Source organism: Brachyhypopomus gauderio, unplaced genomic scaffold, assembly GCF_052324685.1.
Source record: "Brachyhypopomus gauderio isolate BG-103 unplaced genomic scaffold, BGAUD_0.2 sc47, whole genome shotgun sequence".
In the NCBI taxonomy this organism is placed as follows: Eukaryota; Metazoa; Chordata; class Actinopteri; order Gymnotiformes; family Hypopomidae; genus Brachyhypopomus; species Brachyhypopomus gauderio.
The window spans coordinates 2,913,410-2,934,153 of record NW_027506873.1 but is presented as its reverse complement, the minus strand read 5'-3'; the positions used below and the strand labels follow the sequence as shown (position 1 = coordinate 2,934,153).

The 20,744-nt window shown below is 41.9% G+C and overlaps 2 protein-coding genes across 2 annotated transcripts in view; both read right to left on the bottom strand.

Annotated features, from left to right (window-relative positions):
• Positions 1 to 1,994: 1,994 nt before the first annotated feature.
• LOC143487512 (centrosomal protein of 164 kDa-like) lies at positions 1,995 to 7,565 on the bottom strand. Its single transcript, XM_076986448.1, has 11 exons — positions 7,332 to 7,565; positions 6,942 to 7,070; positions 6,293 to 6,427; positions 5,908 to 6,000; positions 5,603 to 5,683; positions 4,942 to 5,053; positions 3,738 to 3,987; positions 3,332 to 3,442; positions 2,953 to 3,087; positions 2,733 to 2,821; positions 1,995 to 2,010 (listed from the first exon to the last, which is right to left on the bottom strand). The coding sequence occupies exons 2-11, from the start codon at positions 7,027 to 7,029 to the stop codon at positions 1,995 to 1,997; spliced, it is 1,110 nt and encodes a 369-aa protein (XP_076842563.1). The 5' UTR covers positions 7,030 to 7,070; positions 7,332 to 7,565.
• A 3,981-nt stretch (positions 7,566 to 11,546) lies between these two features.
• LOC143487511 (uncharacterized) overlaps positions 11,547 to 20,744 on the bottom strand; it is a 16,722-nt gene continuing 7,524 nt past the window's right edge. The window contains exons 14-26 of the mRNA XM_076986447.1: positions 20,669 to 20,744; positions 20,103 to 20,231; positions 19,795 to 19,957; positions 18,082 to 18,189; positions 17,879 to 17,981; positions 16,604 to 16,891; positions 16,200 to 16,272; positions 15,963 to 16,052; positions 15,635 to 15,824; positions 15,175 to 15,410; positions 14,519 to 14,675; positions 14,123 to 14,249; positions 11,547 to 13,549 (exon numbers count right to left, since the gene is read on the bottom strand). The exon at positions 20,669 to 20,744 is cut by the window's right edge and continues 142 nt beyond it. Of these exons, the coding sequence (XP_076842562.1) occupies positions 15,710 to 15,824; positions 15,963 to 16,052; positions 16,200 to 16,272; positions 16,604 to 16,891; positions 17,879 to 17,981; positions 18,082 to 18,189; positions 19,795 to 19,957; positions 20,103 to 20,231; positions 20,669 to 20,744 (1,145 nt within the window). The 3' untranslated portion in view covers positions 11,547 to 13,549; positions 14,123 to 14,249; positions 14,519 to 14,675; positions 15,175 to 15,410; positions 15,635 to 15,709. The remainder of the gene's footprint in view (positions 13,550 to 14,122; positions 14,250 to 14,518; positions 14,676 to 15,174; positions 15,411 to 15,634; positions 15,825 to 15,962; positions 16,053 to 16,199; positions 16,273 to 16,603; positions 16,892 to 17,878; positions 17,982 to 18,081; positions 18,190 to 19,794; positions 19,958 to 20,102; positions 20,232 to 20,668) is intronic.

Genomic DNA, 20,744 nt, shown 5'->3' with positions numbered 1-20,744 from the left:
AGCATGGAGTAGCACACCTACATACACACACACACCCACACACTCAAATAACGCAGGTAAAGTACCTGAGTTTGGAGTAGCACACCCACATACACACACACACACCCACACACACACTCAAATAAAGCAGGTAAAATACCTGAGTTTGGAGTAGCACACACACACACACACAACCACACACACACTCAAATAACGCAGGTAAAGTACCTGAGTTTGGAGTAGCACACCCACACACACACACACCCACATACACACACACACACACACACACACCCACACACACTCAAATAACGCAGGTAAAGTACCTGAGTTTGGAGTAGCAGTTCCTGAGTTTTGAGCTCTTTGGATTTCATGTCCAGTTGCTCCATCATCTTCTGCACTTCTAACTCCTAAACACACACACAAGAAAAACAAACAAATACAAACAACTCTCACCATCTTTATACACATAAACACCCGACTGGGTACGGCAGAAGAGGCATTTTTGCGTGTGCGTATCGTGTGGGTGTGGGATCTTACTTTCTGCTTGTGTATTTTGTGGGTGTCTTGGAGCTGAGAGTCGAGCTGTAATCTGAGCTGCTCCAGCTGGGATGTGTGTGAAGCCTGCATCCTCTCTCTCTCCTCCAGATGAGCCCTCAACAAGCACTCCCTCTCCACGCTCTCCTGCACACACACCGTGTGATGAACACACATTGGCTCGGCCTCTTAGGTCAGTGGTTCCCAAAGTGGGGGGCGCGCCCCCTAGGTGGGGCGCGGAGCTATTGCAGGGGGGGCGCGGAGCTTGGAAGTAAAACGTGCACATGTGTCAATTTAGGGATGCACCGATTCCGATATTAATATCTGAAACAATTCTAGATCGGGTATCGGTGACAATGTGACCGATCCATAAAAACAGATCTATTCAGTCTAATTCTATGCTTGTATTGCTTGCTTTTCGGAGTTAGTTCAACCTTAAATATCCACTCTGTCCCGGATAGAAGTGAACCTGGACAGTTAACAGTGAACAGTTAACAGTGAAACGCGAAGCACACAGAGGAGAGGTGAATCACTGACTCGTACTCGCGCTGGTGCTATTCCACTTAGTCCGTTTATTTGCTGGTTGACCAAATTAAACCTGGGCTCCAGCACTACTTGACTGTTCATACATGAACTGGTGAGTTGCCCAAAGCTCATTGAATGCGTTACTTACAGAAATGAAATAATGATAAAATAAAGAGCAGTGGTCTGAGTCAACAATATTCCATGCGCACTCAACTCGCTCCCTTAAAGAGACAGTACACATATTTCTGGCCGTTACATGCTTTGTGCTCTGCGTGATGTCTGCGCTTGCAAACTAGCCGCATATGAATTGCTGTTTCTCTTATTTCATCTCCTTATTTATTTTAAATTATATTTAGAATTCTTGAACCATTTAAAAGGTTTCTTGCAGTTTATTTTTTTCATGTTTGACCAAAGTTGTGAACCTATTGTTTTTGTAAGTTTCAGGTTCTTTGGTATTATTTATTTTACATTCAATGTTATATTCATAATTGCACTGACTGAACAAATGCAAGTTGTGTTGTTTTTACATGTTTTTGTGTGTGTTTAAGTGTGCTATACTGGTACAGAGTTTTCAATAAACTTGTAATTCAGTATGTCTGTGTTTAAAAAAAAAATGTTTTAAGTCGATTCAGCACAGTTTTACTCTATCGCCGATACTAAGCCTCAGATATCTGAATCGGTATCGGAAGTGAAAAACGTGAATCGGTACATCCCTAATCAATATGGGGGGGGGGGGGCGCAAAAATATTCTCATCTACTAAAGGGGGGCACGGCAGAAAAAGTTTGGGAACCACTGTCTTAGGTGATCACTGAGCTGTGAGTAAATGAATTCTCCCTGCCTTTAATTTATTTATTTAGTCTTTAATTTATTGCCATCACCTTAACTGAAACCAAAGGGTGTTTTATAGAACCCACATATGGTTCGTCTTTTCTGTATGAAGTGTGCATGACCCTCAGAGAGCCAGGGGCCTAGTGCACAATACAAATGAATCAGGTAATGGAAATGACATATATAGATGGATAGACAGATGGATGGATAAACAAGAGGATGTGTGGATGTATATGACTAACAGACGAATGGATAAATGGATGGATGGACGGAAAGGAAGAAGACAAAAAGAAACACTGAAAGAAAAACACTGGCGCATGACCTCAAATAAAACCCTAACCTCAAATAAACTTTGAGGTCCCCTCACTTATACCACTGCTATAGTGTTTGTAGAGAAAGACAGACAGACAGACAGAGAGAGGGAGGGAGGGAGAGACATATAGGAAGAGAGGCAGTGTGAGTGTTAATGAGTACCTGCAAGGGTGGGTCAGGGCTGTGGTCTCTTAACGGAGCGAGATCTTGGCGTTCTGGTTCGGATCTCTCCTCCACAGGAGCACTGCCACTGACTTCACTGTCCTGCTCATACACAGACAAACACACCAACACATGCAAACACATATGCATGAACATGCATGTACAGACATTCACAAGATCATAATGTGTGTGTGTGTGTGTGTGTGTGTGTGTGTGTGTGTGTGTGTGTGTGTGTGTGTGTGTGTGTGTGTGTGTGTTTGTGAAAGGTAGAGCAAGGTGCTACAGTAACACCAAGATCACGTGAGCACACACAGTGATGTTAGTGGCGCTGTATAAATGTGTGTGAAAAGCTGGGAACATAATGTGTGAGTGAGGGAGAGTGATGAACATCGTGGCCACCTCATACTGCAGTCCCCCTTTCAGGATGTCCAGGTCCAAGTGTATGTTCTGCAACAGGTCTGATGACCCTAGCAGACTCTACGTACACACAAACACACACCGCAACATGGATACAGAAAATCATTCCTCATACTTTACTGCAGTGTAAAGACTACAAAGGTGACAGTGAGCTAAAAATCAGAGCATTATATTCTAGCGGGTGTTTTCACCTCATGGACAGACGCCTTCTTCTGCTCTTCCTCCTCCTCCTCTTCATCCACCTCCAGATCTGAATTAAATATGGGCGGAGCCAGACTCTCCAGCTGTCGTCCTCTTAGCGAATGCAAATTTGCTCCGGATATATCCTAAGATACAGATCATCATACGCTCTACACCTCTGCCATGAACTCAGACCTCCATCACTTCAAAGTCAATTTGGTAAAAGCTAAACTTTGCAGAGGAGTGACGTGTTCTTTTACTTCCAGTGACGTATGTAGGGTTTGTTCTTACACCACCTTATAAAAGTATACAATGAGGTTTCATTCCCCTACTAGAGGATATAGACTGTACATGTTCACCCCTACTAGAGGATATAGACAGTACATTTACCCCTAGTGAGGACTTTAAAGGATGAAGGTCTGTGAAGTTGCCCAGGGAACCTCGCAGTCCTGGAACTGAAAGGTCACACATTCCTCTCAGTGGAGCCAGAGGAGCCAGCAGCTGAGAGACAGTGATAGAGTGAGTGAGTGAGTGTGTGTGTGTGAGTGAGAGAGAGAGAGAGAGAGCTTTAGCAGAATGGCACACACAAATTAGCTTTCTTTTTCCTTTCTGCTCAACTTTAGGCGACTGCTATCCTAAATCTTTTGATATACTTCGATGAGCAAATAATTGTTCAATTCATTTCAGTGTTATTAGAAACACAGCAGTCAAGAATGTGTAGAATGGAAGAGAAAGTGTGACAAATATAACTGCTGTGTGACAAAATACATTTTAGGGTACACAGATCCAAACTCACTCTTGGGGCCTTCAGTCCCTCTGGTTCCTTCTTTTTTTTCTCCTTCTTCTCTTTCTTCTTCTTCTTCTTCTCCTTGTTCTTTCTGGTTCCTGTGGAGGCGGAGCCTGAGATGGCAGAGGCAGTCCGGCCGTGGTGAGCACGCTCCCGCTCCTGGGCCACTAGCTGGCGGTAGTGCTCATCACAGGGGTGTTCCCAGGTGGACTGGCCCGTGGAGAAGTTGAAGTAATAAACTTCTCCAGTCACATCCTGACTGGAGTAGGAAAGGGAGACAAGCTCATCAGATAAACACACATAAAAACACATGACATGTAGACAAGCCCAGGTTCTCCAGCACAGGACTGTCCACAAAGGTGTCAACAGGACAACATCTGAAACACTGAGTGGTGCTCTGGGTCTCATTGCTCAGATTAATAGTGCCAGAAGGCAAGTCTACAAGCAAATCTGCTGCATAGAGTGATGAAATATTAATTATATACTTTGCAATTGTTAGTTTCGGGGACAACTAACATTAAATATCTCCTGGATCTTGTCTTTGTGTGTTTTATCTATAAAGGTACTGACTCATATAAAAACACCACTGTTACACCTGACAATAAGGTTATAACATACTTTCCCCCAAACCATTTGAATACAGAATCCAAAAGTGATTTCATATGTTAAAATGTGTCTGATCTTTCATGTCACATCAAACTCCCCAACTTCAAAAACAATCCTCTTCTGCCTGTTATATTTTCTCTTGCCCAATCTTATTTCCCAGTCAAATTATTCAGTCTTCTCCAGACTTGCAGTTCCATGGTCTTTAAAAAAAAGTTGGGCTGTCTAATTTGCTCATCTAATCACCTAGGTCATAAGTGATTTAATGCCCACTTCTTGCAAGCTTCCAGAGAGTCCGTGTGACATTATAACACTCACAATAAAGTCCTGATGCATCCTACTTTTATAAATGGTACTTAAAATTATAACTGAGTTATAGGGGACAAAGGGCCTTGGTACGTCAGGTAATCAAGAACCTGAATGAACGAGCCAGCATGAATGAGACGTAGAGTTCTTGGAATGGAAGCCATTCCTCAATTAAGGGCACATTAGAGTATGCTTGGATTTTTCTAAAAGGAACCAACACTCACACCAACGCTCACTGCTCTGTGTGTAAGGATAAGAAAACTGTTTCATTATGGGTGACTGTATGAGAATGAGCTTGTCCTACCAGGGTTTCCATTCAGGAGGTAGTGGGGCTACAGCCACCTCTCTGGCCAGCCATAGGAGCTCTGGCTCCCTCTCAGGGTCAATGCCAATTTGTCTGGCAAAATCATGGATATCTGAGGAGCAATACAGATAAGAAGAATATACCGACAAGAAGTATGATATTTTCAAATCAAGACAAAATCCCACAAATTCAAATATTTAAGTCCATAATGCATGGAGATTGAATCTATGTTATAAAGTGTAGCTATAGCTTGGACGAACATACAGGAGTCCCAACTGGAACTGTGTTGTTAATATAATAATTATTATATATTATAATATTATTATATATTATTAAGTTATTATGTCAGTGTTATAATTTAGTTTTTAAATGATGGAACTGTTGTAGCTTGTAGACTTTATCAATGGTGGATATTAAATTATACCATTTCAGTAACATATATTAAAGTTCAGGGCCGGAGTGGGCCACTTTTTCAGCCCGAGAGTTTCATGCCCAAATCCGGCCCAAAATTATTTTTCCATCCCAATCGGCCCAAACTAGAGATTGACATGAGCCGGCCCATCGAGAATCCTCCCGAATCTCCCGATTAGCCACTCCGGCTCTGGTAAAGTTTTATCCGGGGTCCTAAACTGTAACAGGTAGTATGCGACAGCTAATGTACCTTGTTCAGATGGGATATAATTCTCATCGCAATCCTCTTCCAGGATCAACTGCTCTCCAACTGGTCCCCGAAGGGCATCTGCTGTCATGTTGAATGAACATTAAGAAAAAGATTATGTACTATACGAATAACAGTGCAGTAGACAGATCACCTCGCCATATTGTCTCTAAACTCTCCGTGGTACCTTTCGCTAGGCTAACCTAACTAACTAGCCGATAATAGAATTCCATAGCAATAATAGCGTCCATAGCAACCGTAGCATTCCACACAAAGCAACGTTATACCCAAAATACCCAAATACCCACCAGCAGGCTGGAGGTTGACTGGATCCATCTGTTTCAGGACCTCGCCTTGAACATGGGGCTGAGCAAGGTGTCTCTGCCTCTCCATGTCAGGGCCTAAATGCAAAACACCAACCCAGGGCACAGAGGAATGTGTACTGTTAAGATCATCAGGTCTATAAGAAGGGCTACAGTGCCATTTGAATTCATTACAATGTTGAAGAATATGTCATGTCATATTTTCTGATAAAACTGATGTTTTACTGGTCAGGTCATGTGCAGAAAGCTGATGGTTCTGCACCTCTGCCAGACCTTACAAACAAATGTAATAAATGTTTTTTTTCTACTTCATCATGCATGGTTATTTGGTTTGTTGAATACGCATGTAATCTTCAGTGTTACACAGTACCAGTGTGGAGTGGTCCTTCTACAGGGATGTTAACATGGCCGACATCTGAGGGTCCCGCCGTCCTTCTGTGAGGGAAGGGTGCTGGTCCACAGGGATCCGTGTGGATCACTGTCGCTTGGGGGTTGTAGGGCACACCTGAAAATCCCACAGCAGGTAAAGTGAAACCCAGCACGCCTCCCAGTGAGGCTCAAATGCCTTGTACGTGTTTCCCAATGAACAAGTGATTATAACAAGGGCTATGGTGCCATGTGATGTCATTAGAATGTGGGGAGAATGTCTAAGAATTTGTGATGTCATGTTAGAAATCTGTTTCTTTTTAAAAGTGTTTATTTTTATTTACTTTTTCCATGGCCACATGGACAATGTTAAGATTTATGAAAATTGTGCTGAGTCAAAGAAATCAAAGAAATAACCCATGCTCCATTAATTATATTATCATGTACACATGAAATACAGAGCTTGACAGTCATCAGTAGAATAAATATACATGTTATTTTTCTGAACCTTAGAAACCTACTATATAAATGTGTATATTTAACTTTTAATTATTATGAATAAGCCTATGGAATCCATACTCATAATAACTAATATACTGTCTTACATAGAAGTATAAAATTATGTACAGTATATGAAAATGTATTTTTCTCACCATGAGTGGTAAAACCTGGTGTGTCTATGAAGTGGTTCTGTTCCTGCCTAGGCCTAGGCTGGTCGGTTCTCCTAGAGTAAAAACTCATTCTCCACCTGAAAAATAGAAAGAATAGAAAGAGAGAAAGATCTAGAAAAAATTGAGAGATTTGTTAGTTTTGTATTGATAGTAATCCACAGAGCAAAATGTCTTGCGACTTGTTCTGAGCTTTTCAGCATCAAAACTGAATCCAAACATTCCACCTTCCCAACCAAACATTCTAATCCAAACGTTCCAAAGTTGAGTAGTAAGTCATATCACAATTTCCTATTTTTTAAAACCAAAACACCAAATCAGCCAGGCTGCTACAATAACCTGATGCAGCCTGGCTTGTACCCAAAGGGTTCATACCAGAGACCGTATATATAATATATCAGTAGCGAACCGTGACCATTAAAAGTGGGCCCGCTCCCCCACACCCCTTTCCTAATTAACTGCAATAAATAAAAAATAAAAAACTGAGACAGTACAGCTTTAGAAACGCAATAAACAATAATATATGTACTAGATAACTTTTTAAGCAAAATAAGGTTCCAACAAAATAAGGTCCACAACTCCTTGTTCGTCCTTGTAAACAACGCGCACGTCAACTAACGTCAGCTAGCGTCACCACAGCGGGCGGAAATTATCATACAGTTAAGCCCGCCCACTAAGAGGGAAGATATGATTGGTCAATTTTACTGTCATTTGAAACTGTTTGGCGTAGGGATGTTACTATATTTCCGGTTGGTATATCCGGTTGGAGTTACCGAAGTTTACCGTCAACGATGTGCGTCGTATTGTCAGAGCATCAAGTACAACGCCACAGAGTAAACTTGAAAAGGGTTTCAAGTTCTACGTTTCATCCTACCTCTGAAATTTTGAAGGTAAGTGGCTGACGCTAGTTAGCTAGCTAGCCTGAGGTGGCAGTCTAATGAAGTGATGTTGTTTTTTAGTAACGAACCAACCTGTCCTAGTACTAGAAATGCCTTTTAAAAACATGTTTGTATTTCTGATGGAAGTATCAGGCAAAAGTAAGGCTAACGAGATAACAGTGAGGGCTCACTGCTACAGATCTATGAAGAAAACAGATACGCCACACCAGCTGAGAGTAGAACTGGTTAAAATGACACGAGTTCTGTTCAGTGTCACGTTCAAAGTTCTGTTGAACAAGTTCAAAAGTTAGTTCAGCACAAGTTCAATCTTTTATCCTTGCTCTTACTTCACGTAAGCTGTGATAACCATAGGCATTGGTTTTCAAAGCTTACAATGGTAGCCAAATGCAGAGTAGCTGAGTGGGAATCATTAGCAGTCTATTTTGCCTATAGTAAACAAATGGGAGTTTATTTTACAGTTCGAGCTATTGGTATCTACCTCTATGACTCAAAAGCAGAATATAGTCCACCTCAGCTATTCTTCAAACTGCATTTTCTAAAATCTGTCAACCTGTCTTTCAAATCTTTCATCTTAACTTCTTTATTAACATATGGCTGCAACACTTACACCTATTAAGATATTCTGATAACACTCTTCAAGAAGCAGTTGAAGTAAAACCTGCACTGTTCTGTTGTTGGTGGTGGAAACAACAAAATAATATAAATATAAGTAGGCCTGTTTCACTCCTATGTGTAAGCATTTCATCTGGAGTGAAAATGAAGTTTAAATCTAAAATATATTCAGTTTATAGTTGCTCAGTGAACTAGTAGATTGAACCATGCACAGCACTGTAGAATAGAAAGACAGTATAGCCAAGTGTTTTAAGAGTGATGCAAAACAGCACAAACGTTACATGAGACAATGGACAAGTGACATTCACCACTAACAACATGATGGGACAGATATTGCGCCTATTGACATTGCTGAAGTCTTCTTTTCAAGATATTAAATTTTGCCTCTTGTGTATCTCAGATGACATTACGTGATTCAATGCCAGTTGAGTTTGTACGTGCGCATACAGCGCCATCTGTTGTCCATTAAACGTGCCGCCTGTTGTCAAGCAAGGATTTGTGTCTCGTCCTTCACGCTGCACCCGACGTCACAACTGTCAACATAAAATCATAACTGTAATCAGCAAATGTTTAAACAGCTTAAAGCAACACATATTAAATCTTCACAACAATAAAGTGACTTTATTGAGAGCTAATAAATCATGATAAATTACTTGTTTATTTAGAGTTGTGGTTGCTCCTGAACTAAGAGTAAAATATGATAGCGGCCAAAAACCCAAACCCAAATGATCAAGTACAGTACCAGGACATAAGATGTTTGAACTGCTGCCCTCGGACAGACGTTACACCTCAAAACAAGAACAAACGGTTTGAGAGAGTTTTTATAACAGGGCCATATTCCTATTAAACAAACACTATAGAGTTTTTTATAACAGGGCCATATCCCTATTAAACAAACACTATAGAGTTCATCGGTAGGCAGATGTTTTGTCTGCCTACAGGGACAAGTGCAATAACCGATGCTGCTAAAATACAATGTGCAATAATTGATGCTGCAAATGTTAATAGCAGAGCTTAGTGTGTATACAGGAGAGCTTAGATAATTTATGCTCATGCCCTGTATAGTTAATCATAGCTCTTAATCTGTTATTTAAACTGTTTATATTTAAAACTTTTCTATTTGCACCAAGGGGGGAGGGGGGAGGGGCTGTAAGCCAATTTCGTTGCGCAAATGTACACGTACAGTGTGTAATGACAATAAAGGTTCATTTTATTTCAAACCCTCTCTCATCTCCCTCTCTAATCTCTCTCTCTCTCATCTCTCTCCCTGTCTCACTCACTCATCCTTTTCTCCAGCTCGTCCCGCGTCTCCCCCATCCCTATTGGTCCTGGCTCCCTCCCAGGCTCCACCCTCTGGGGGCGTGGCGACGCCACCCTGTCCTGGTCCGAGGACGCCACCACCATGGCGGGTCCCGAGGTCTAGACGGCGTCTCGGCGCCAGACCGATGGCACGTTCTCACGGAGCAGCTTCCTGAATCTCAGCGCCGAACGCTGGAATTCTGGACACAGCTACACCTGCACCATCAGACACTCCGCCCTGACCAACACTGTGAGCTCCACCACCGGGATGGAGAAGTGTAGTTAGACGGGTGGAGGGGATGATGCAACGCGCACACTGTGCTCGTAAACGCAGATGGGAAAAAAAGTGGAGAAACACGTCTACAGAACAACTGTGTTAATGTCACTTCAGCTCCTGGTTTCTTCTTTGTAGATGTTGTATCAGGGGGGTTTGGAGGAGTTTGAACTCAGGAATCAGGAACTCCTAGGAATGTTATCCAATTATGGTATGAGCATAAACTGTAGACTCTAAAGGTAAAAACTGATTGAAAAATTTTGGATTTTTACATTTTCAGGTGGGTCCATTTTCCCACTATATCATTGTGGCCATGCCATATATGACCTATATTGCTAGAACTCATAAACCATGTAAGCGATCAACTCCCAATTTGAAAGCCTTTTATAGCCTGAGGTCCTTGTGAGGTATGCCAAGTCTGTTTCAAATTGGCCTATCGGGGGCGCTACAGTACCCAAAAACCTTAGAAATCATTTAAACTCATGCTGCAATCTTGTTATGCAGATACAGACAAGTAATGGGTCATGTATGATTCAGATCAATGTGTTCTATAACATTGAAATTACATCTCATAACAAAGTGCACTGCCTGACCAGAAATGAACCTTTTAATTCACCAAAATGTCCTATTTCATTTCTGAGATTAATGAGATATCAGTATGGTTGTACTTGGGCTCCATCTAGTGGCCAAATTCCAGAACTGACTGAAAACTATTGCTCACAGGAAATACCACACAAACACACCACAAAGCCGATCTCAGCATGTGATTTAGTTCTGTGATCTAAATCATTTTGCCAATACAATTAATTTTGAACCTTTTGGGCCTTTAGTGCATCAATGGAATCTTTTTTTGCACATTGATTTATTTAAGCATTTTTTCCACTGAAACAGCTTCTTTTCACTTTTGGGTCTAAAGGACCTTTTGGGCTTCTTTTTGCCTATTGAGGCCAAAATGCCTAGTCGTGTGTGAACCCGCCAATCGCCGCTTGCAGCTATATTTGCATTTGCAACTGTTGCTTCTTTCATCATAGCTTGAAAAAAATGTTTCGGAAGAAAACGTGTATTAAAATATTTTGGTTGTCTGAAAAGAGACATGTCCTTTACACGGTATAAGCTACATATCTAGATAAATCACCAAAACAAAAGACATGTCAGTCAGATCATGAGGGGGTAGGATTTCGGCAGGCGTTGTAACAGTACTGCCAGAATTATACGCTCCTTACTAATGCAGCCCCTGTTGAACATAGAGACATGTGTAAATACTAAATACTAATCATGGTGTCAATACTAAATACTAATCATCAAATACCTGCAGACTCACTTATTTACAGCACAACTTTTAATATGAAGGCCTGAAAAACATCCTTAACCAGTCATTAAGACTTATGCACTTAAAAATTCCTTAAGTATGGGAACAGAATTCATAAGGAAGTTATACATGATTTTGCTCGTTTGACCTGTTCAGACAAGAAGAATTCCTTTGGCTCTCTTTTGCCATCCTAGAAATAAAAGTGGCTAATACTGAACACTTGAGAACTCTCCAGGATGATACAGAGACCACACGCCTCATCAAGAATCCTCCAGAAAGATGAGACAAAACCATCAAAGATATGCTCATTATGCATGAGATAAATGATCATTTGGAAAAGTAATGGCACTGCAAACGCTCTAGATGTTGCTCACAGATTTATGAAATAAAAAATCTGAACTTTTCTCAAACAGAGAAATCAGAACTTTCTTTTACTACACACTGTTACTCATGCAGGATCCTATATTACTTGCAAGAGATTAACGAGAGAAGGCTTACTTATTGATTTGTTGAACACTCTGGAAAGCCTTGAGTACTTCACTGCAATTTAGGTAGTGAAGGTTTTTATTAGTCTCTATATCTTTTTCTTTAGTACACTTGTTACACACCTGGAATCTTCTTGTGTATGTGTGTGTTCAAATGTAATCATTAGAGCTTACAGAAATAAACATTGTATTATATATATAAAATCAATCTCTGTTTTACCCCATCTTGAAAAACATTCCATATAACTGAACATTAGATATGGAAATAGCTAAGACTGGCACAATACGGAATGAGAATTACAGCTCTGGGCATGACTTTATTTACTATTTACTGTATGTTAGTGTGATGCTAGATTTCAGCAAATGTTTTGCTTGTTACAATTCACCAAAAATACATCTGTTTTACATGCAAAGTTATTCAAACATCTGTGCATGAAAATACATCTAAAGTACAAACATATTCTGTTTACTCCACCAATATACCTGGCCATGCAAAAGTCTAGGACAGGTCCCACTTATAACATAAGTGAAGATCAAGATTAAGATTAAGATCAAGATTAAGATTAAGATTAAGATTAAGATTAAGATCAGCTGACACTGTAGATACTTTTAAAAAACAGCTAAAGACTTTCCTTTTTACGCAGGCGTTTAGTTAGTGGTGGAGGTTGCAGCCGTTGACCTTGTACACTGTATTTTATTTCTGTTTTATAGTGTGTGTTTTTGTGTCTTTGATTTATTTTATTTTATTTTCCGTTGTAAAGCACTTTGTGGCTTGTGCCTGTGAAAAGTGCTATATAAATGTATTTTACTTACTTACTTACTTAACATAGACCATAATCAATTAGTTAGTACCTCATTAAAGGAGTGTTCATCTATCTGCAAAATGTACATTACATACTGCAACATCATACAGCATATATTAAGCTAATACTGTGCCATTACACTTATTAGCAATACAGTACAAAAGTAATTCTGTGAATCATAGCTTTTTCTTTTTTAAAAACAACCATTTAAGACTCTTCATTGAAAAGTCACATTGCGCATACCAAACAAAAAGACTATAGATCCTTGTTCCTTGTGCATGTGATAAATTACATTCTGCACAGTTACCTCAGGATATGTCAACAGAAAATAACAATCATAGAACAATATATATCTATAGTCACCATGACAACAGTTATCATGATAAGTGTTAGTATTTCAAAGTGCAAACAGAGCAGAGCTCCTAGGCATGTTAAACCTGATGTGATTCACTAAAATCTGTGCTCGTTATTTAAAAGGACTTCTGAGTTTAAGGATTTAGCTTTCTGCTAATTCAAAATGTTAAAAACGTTTGACTTTCTTCCTCTCTCTTTCATTTAGAGTGCAGGCACAGTAAGAAATGCACAAACATCTCCATCTTCAAGTAGAATCCATGTTGGGCTTTATTTTGGTCTGGAGGTCTGGCTGGCAGCTCTCAGGTGATCGGGAGGTTCTTCACAAACTCTCTTAGTCTCTTGAGAATATTGGAAGGTTGGGAAGCAGCACAGTCCAGCAGCGCCGGACCCATGTGGACATGAAGGGCTTGGCATAGGTGGACAGTGGCCCCGTCACGCTTCCACCCCTCCCGTGGACCGTACCACTGTTGCTGGAGGTCCCCAGGAGCTACCAGAGCAGAGGGAGCACCTTCTGCTCAACCAGTTGTGGCTTGCGGGGGTAGAGTTCCCTAACCAGCTCTATAAAAAGAACATTTAAAAGGAACAATGATCAATAAATCAACCCTGGACAGCACTGGGTTATTACAGAAGCATTTTCTTAACCTAGAAAGATTTCATTCAATTAAAGTGACAATATTTGGTAACTATGGTAACTCTCTGGAATGATTATTATCAATATTATAAATATTATTAATTAATATAGGAATTATAGTATTTCTGGTCAATCTTTTATCTTTTTTATCTCTGGCATCTCTTAGCATATCAGTGGAATGACTTTCTGAAAGAATAGTTTTTTGATAAATGTATTTGAAATTCAAGCCGGTTCATTTTGAACCATGCTCTGTCCTTTAACTACTGGGTCTGGGACTACACTGTGCATGCCCTACTGTAAATACAATGTGTGGTGCCACACACTGCCCTGTACTCGGAGTATTTGTTTACAATATATGTCTACCATCACAGTTTAGATGGTTTTTTATTGCAGTCTGTTTCACCTAAAAGTTTTGTGAATAAGTTTGTTTAGTGAGTAAACATGGGGCATAGTGGATGGGATAAAAAATCCTCATCATTTATCCAAACATGAATCGCTACCTTGGATTTCAGAGTGTGGACAGTGTCCCTGATGGTTGCCAGGTCTTTGGCAGGGATGTACTTTTCCACCATCTTATCAAAGTCATGGTGGGAGGACAGGAACAGCAGGATACGCCGGCCCAAGCGCCTGAGACGAGGAACAGACCCCAAAACAGGAGAGAACCGAGAGTGAGAGACCCGTAACTCACAGCACACCAACCATTTATCTTACCAGGGCACAATTTTACAAAGCTGTCTGTGTCTAGAAGACACGATAGTGCTTCTATTACTCTACAATTTAGCAGCATTTGCTGACTTCAGAGTATCACACTAGGAGACTAAAAGAATCAGTAAAAGATTACTATCTGGGAAACTGAATAAGCTTTGTAGAATTCTCGTTCTGATCCCAATACTAACCTGGTTTCTTGTGAAGAGTCCTGTGCCAACTTGGAGACTGACAGGAATAATTCGCGGTGTGACGTCTTTCGCCCCAGACAATAACTGGCCAGCACCAATCTTCTCTACCAAAGTAGCCAAGTGCCGAGCAGTACACTTTCTTACTGCAGCATTCAGACTTTTAAGAAAAACAGAAGGAAAAAAATTAGGGCATTCAAAAAAATAAGGTAATAACTATTAATCCATCCAATCAATGTATACAGTACAACTTTTAGCTTCTATAAAGAAACTTAATACCCTTATGTATGATCTAAGTGCACAATAAAATGATCATATTCTATTCGATTGCTTAGTTTGCACCAGTTAGTGTACATCCTGTATTTTTTAAACAGAAAATGTTTGTATGTCCTCTGTGAGCTAGCTAACTAGCCTATTTTTTAAGCATTGTGAAGGGCAGTTTGGATCAGCAGAGCGGAGATGGAACGCAATAAAAATAATATATAAGAGGATAAATAACTAAAAATATTGATATAGGCCAGGGCAATATTTTGAAAGAACAATGAAGAGGTAAAAACAGCAGCAAAAAACAGCAGCCAAAATTAGTGCTGTGTTAGCTTCTTGTGACTGTTGTTGCTATCTGAAAGCCACAGTTTAAAGCTCACTGCAGACTAACTGACCAGAGTCCTCCAGCGAGAAGGGCGTTCATGCTCCGAATGGGGGTGCAGTTCTGCACCATGCTGTCCAGAGCTGTGTCCACGTCCTGCCTGATGAAGCCATTGGACTCCGCTGCTTTGTGGAGGAGGACCTTAGCTGTAACCTCCACTTCCTGGTCCATCCCTTTCTGCAGGTTGGAGTACAACTCCCTCAAGGACACCACCGCCATGCGGGACACGCCAGAGCGCAGGTTCAGCACCTGCAGGAAAGACGACGTTCAAGCTCGTTTTAGTCACATCCAACACTGCCACCGCCATCGTAATAAGTATAATCCTCCACTGCAATGTGTTATGTAGGCGGAAATACCTTAATCACTAATTACAGTTAGATATACCATCTGAATTTCAATTAGATAATGTTTTTATCAAAAAGGAATTTCAAAGTACTATGCTAAATCTGACTTGACTTTGTCAGCAACATCACCTGTAATGTGTACATGCTGATGGCATGTTTGTATTCTGTCTATCCACTGATGTTTGCACTGGACATACATGGACATCAGTGGGTTGTGCCTCTTCGGTAATGGTAGACCTTGATCTGATTGTTCTCGTCCAGGCCGAGCTGGACCAGCCCATTGGTGGGTGGGGCAGCTGGGTAGCGTGTGAAGAGAGGCCTGGGCAGAGGTTCAGGAGAGTACAAGGGTGCAAGAGAGTGTGTGTGAAAATATGATGCATTCTGTTCCCGTACTGGTTTGTGTGTGATACATACATGTGTATAAGCTGAGGGGGAGAGAGAGATTGTGAAAGGATACACATTTGGGTCTTTGCGTTGTGATTCCAGCCACCTTTTGTTGTCTTCAATCAGTCTCTGCAGCCTCTGGCCATCTAGCTCAGAGGAGTGACTACACACCCACACACACACACATAATGGAAAAGCACTGTATGAGTTCATCAATTTTCCTTTCAAAATCAACAGCAGCACTGACCCTGTGAGTGAGAGTGAGAGATTGTGACCGAGCCTGCACTGGTGTGCAAGTGTGTGTAGTCACCTTGCTGGAGTGTATCCACAATATGCTCTGGTAGCCCTCATGGGATAGCGGGCACTGGTATCCATGGAAACTCCTAAAATCAGAGCAGTCTTAATACAGGTAGTGCGATTTAGATTTCTGAAGCTAATTTGACACAGCAGGTCTCTACACTGCACCACACTTGCACTGGAAAAGATCGGCATTATCCAAGCACAGAAAATCAATGGAGGTCATCAACTATGCAAAAAAGGCTATAACTCCAGCAGTGACTGGTTTGTGCTTGAGGGAGAGGCAGAAGTTTCTATTTGTATTCAAAGGTTTTACGAGTGATGAAGAAATGAAGCATTAGTGAAAATCACTGCAGCCCACTGAGGTGACCACTGCTCATCACTGCTAATGTTTGGGGTGTGTCTGTCTCTACGTACCAGGGAAGAGTTTGCTCCAGTGGGAGTTCAAATGAAGGTCAGACCCGTGTGTTTTTGGGACAGAACAGTGTAAGAAACTGTTCTGATTGGCCAATGAAGAGGAGGCGGGGCTTGGTGTCCATGCCCAGGACGGGGCAGGAGGGAAGGAGGAGGACGGAGGTGGCTGAGGGAGGGGCTGGACGGTCCTCCCAGTGAGAGATCCCAGTGCACCCAGCACCGTGTTCAGCTGGCCAGAGATCTGCTGCAGGGACTCTGCTAACTGCTGCACTTTCACTGGCACTGCATGTGCTGAAACAGAGAGGAAGACCAGGGTTTGGGTGTATTACTGCTAGAGAGATAAAAACATCAGACAACTATGAACCAACAAGACCAGAGTGGACTCTAGAGCTGCTTACAGTTGTGGGCAAATTTTTAGTTTTCACAGTTTGCTTCCTCAGTTTATTTTTTTAAGAACCTTTTGTCAAATGTTTATGTGATATAATGAAGTACAATTATTAACAGTCCATAATTGTTCATTGCTGCTAAACTGCTCCTGAATCGTTGGGAGAAGTTGTTCTGGAAGGATGTTTTGATACCTTCCCTTATTCATGGCTGTGCTTTGCTTAGGCAACATTGGGAGTGACCCCACACTTTGATGGTGTGAGGAGGCTCATAGCTGCCTCCTCTGTAGGAGACGCTCCTGTAGGAGACACTACTGTAGGAGACACTACTGTAGGAGACGCTCCCTGAAGCCTCCTTCATGCAACTGAAGCACTCTCCCCAAAGTCCTTAGTGACTGGATAAATGGTTGATTGGGGTGCATCGTACAAGGCCACACTGTCCTTGCCTGTGAAACACTTTTGATGCAATGATGACTGAACGTGTTTCCTTGGAGGTGACCATAGTTCACAGGAGAAAACGTAAAAGCACCACTACCCTTTTAAAGCAACCAGTCTTCTCTTCTAATCATCATGACAGATTGATGTCAAGCTGTCTTATCCTCATTAACTTTTTTTCTCCTGAACTAACGAGATCAACACTGAAATTATCTTATGCCATTTTGTAGGGCTGAAATGGAGAAGCTGGAATGCAGTAATTTTTGTGAGAAAGTCATTTTCATCACAGGGAATGACTTTGCAATTAATTGCAATTCATCTAATCACAATCTAGAATCAATACACATTGCCACCATAAAAAAACTGTGGTAGTAAACTTTGTGAAAACCAAAATTAGTGCCTTCTCAAAATGTCTGCCCGTGTGTGTGTTTTGTGCATGCACATGGAGTGTGTCTCTCACTCGTCTCCTCTTGGCCATACTCGTCTCTGCTCGTCTCTGAGTCTCTGACATCAAATGAGACTCTCCGATCTCCCACCAGCCGCTCGCCTTCATCACATGACAGCTGAGAAAAACATTGTAAAGCCCAGGTAGGTATTAATGTGGGTTTGTACGTAAGTGTGTGGGTGCAGGCATACGTGTGTGTGTGTGTGTGTGTGTGTTACCTCCTCTGCCAGTGAGGTCTCCAGCTGGCCGAGTCTCTCCTCCTTCTTTCTCAGGAGCGTGTGGTCCTTCTGGACCGTCTCCCTCAGCTTCTCCAGCTCACTCACCTCCTACAGCACAGCGGAGCAGAACATCTAATAGGAACTACACTCATGCTTCCTACTGTCTCCTATCTGACCTGGCTACATGGCTGTAGGCACTGCAAGACCTAACGTGCTTAGACCCACCACGGCACTGAAACCGTCTAAAGTAGTTAACAATCTCTTAATATTCTCAGATAAAGAGGTCTGAGGTCAATCACTGTCCTGGTTCAAATCCTACCTGAACGATCGTTACCAATTTGTACTTGAAAATAATGAATGCTCATAAGGATCTGTATTGGGTCCCATGTTATTCTATTATATATGCTAGCAAGCATTTGTAGGCATGGTATTAGCTTCCATTGCTATGCAGATTATACTCAGTTATATATATCTTCTAATTTGGATGATGTCAATACTACTACCAAAACTGAGAACTGCATCCAAGAAATAAAGAACTGGATGGCGTCTAATTTTCTTCTTCTAAATTCTGATAAGACTGAGGTGTTACTTCTTGGATTGCAAGAAGCAATTGGTCAAATCTTCTTATTACACTAGATGGCTTTTCAGTAACACCTGAATCTCCTGCTAAAAGTTTAGGTGTCTCTAGTGATTTGCATCTTTCATTTTTCACACACATATGCAATGTCACTAATGCTGCCTTTGCAACTTCATGTAATATTGCCAAGCTGAGACATGTACGTTCGGTATCAGATGCAGAGAAACTGGCCCACAGTCTCATCAAGATTGGACTACTGTAACTGTCTTTTAACTGGATGCTCTAAACAGTCCCTAAAGAAAGTCCAACTTGCTGCATTCCAACTTGAATCCAAGAGCCAGAGTCCTAACTAGGCCTTGAGAAGTCCATCACATTAGTCCTACTCTCTCAGCGTTGCACTGGCTCCTGCTTAAATATCAAACTGATTTTAAAATTCTTCTGTTGGCCTATAAAGCATTAAATAGTCCTCCACAATATCCGAGTGAACTCACTGCATACCATAATCCATCTCACCTGCTGCTCTCTCAAAGCGCAGGATTGCGCTCAGCTCCGAAAACGACAAGATTACAGCCGAAGGCAGAGTAATGTCTCAGTACCCTCATGCCTGTGGTCACCTCCAGGCCCCTCCCTTTAGTTATACTGCTAGGGATAAGCCTGCTGGAGCCACATGCTAAATCACTGGCACGTGTACTATATATATGGAAGTTTAATTTGATTTTACATATTTAACCTGCATTCTGTATCTTGACTACACGTTTCTACAAAGACAATTCCATAAAGCAGCTAGAAGATGCTCTGGGTTGCCAGTGGATGTGCTGATGCCGTGGATGCATGTGCCAATACGGCCAGCATCCTACCTGAGGCCCAGCATCCATATTGGAGAGACTGTGACTGCTCAGATAGACACAGGACTATAAATATGAACTTAAAGTTGCTGGGCCAATGGAGCATGGCTTCCCTTTGGGGTCTTGGTCCTCCCAAGGTTTCTTCCTAATCCACCTAGGGAGTTTGTCTCTGCCACACTCGCCCCCGTCTTGCTCATTAGGGATCTGGACCCATGCGCTCGTGAAGCTGCTTTGTGACACCATGTTTTGTAAAAAGCGCTTTATAAATAAAACTGACTAGACTTGACGGACCTGGCAGAGAGGCTGAGCAGAACCTCTTGCAGCGGACCTCTGCGGGCTGGGGTGGGCCGTCCTTAGTGCTGCCTGTCTCGCTCTCAGACAGCGGGTCTCTTTCTCCAAGAACCGTCGTGCTCTCTGCAGAGAGACACCTTCACACGAGATATACTCCCGCAAGCTAGAGAGAGAGAGAGAGAGAGGAGATTACAAACGAGTATATAAACATATGATAAATACATACAATCGGACAGCCTCCCTCCCCCCCCACACACACACCCCCCACATACTCGTCTATGCTGCTGTGGTTTTTGTGGGAGGTGGGCACAGGGGAGAGAGGAGGTTCCATTTCCTCCACTCCGAGGGAGCCCTCCTTCTCTCTGCTCTTCTCCTTGCCCTCCTCCTGTTTCTTTCTCTCCAGGTTATCGTCTCCATGCTCTCTCTGCTCCACCTCGCTGACAGACACAAACCACACCAACACAGATCTGTACATTGTACACACTCTGTGTACCGTGCATTTGTGTCACCAGAGACCAGTACTGACTCGGTCAAAGCTAATGTGTGTGTGTGTGTGTGTTTGTCATTGTGAACTGTTATGCTAGGTTGTGTGTGTCCCCCAGGGGTGTGTGTGTGTGTGTGTGTGTGTGTGTGTGTGTGTGTGTGTGTGTGTGTCATTGTGAACTATTATGCTAGGTTGTGTGTGTCCCCCAGGGGTGTGTGTGTGTGTGTGTGTGTGTGTGCCCGCACATGCGTATGCGTGTGTATATTATCTAAACCTCCAGCACATCGACAGAAGTTGGTATACGTATACATTACCCAAGTCTTCAGGATGTGTATTATAGCATGTTTGTGTGTATATGGGTGTGTGTGTGTGTGTGTGTGTGTGTATTACCTGAGCCTTCTGTGGAGTTCATCACATCTATCCTGTAGAAGCACTGTATTGCTCAGTAGCTTCTCTCTCTCCTCCA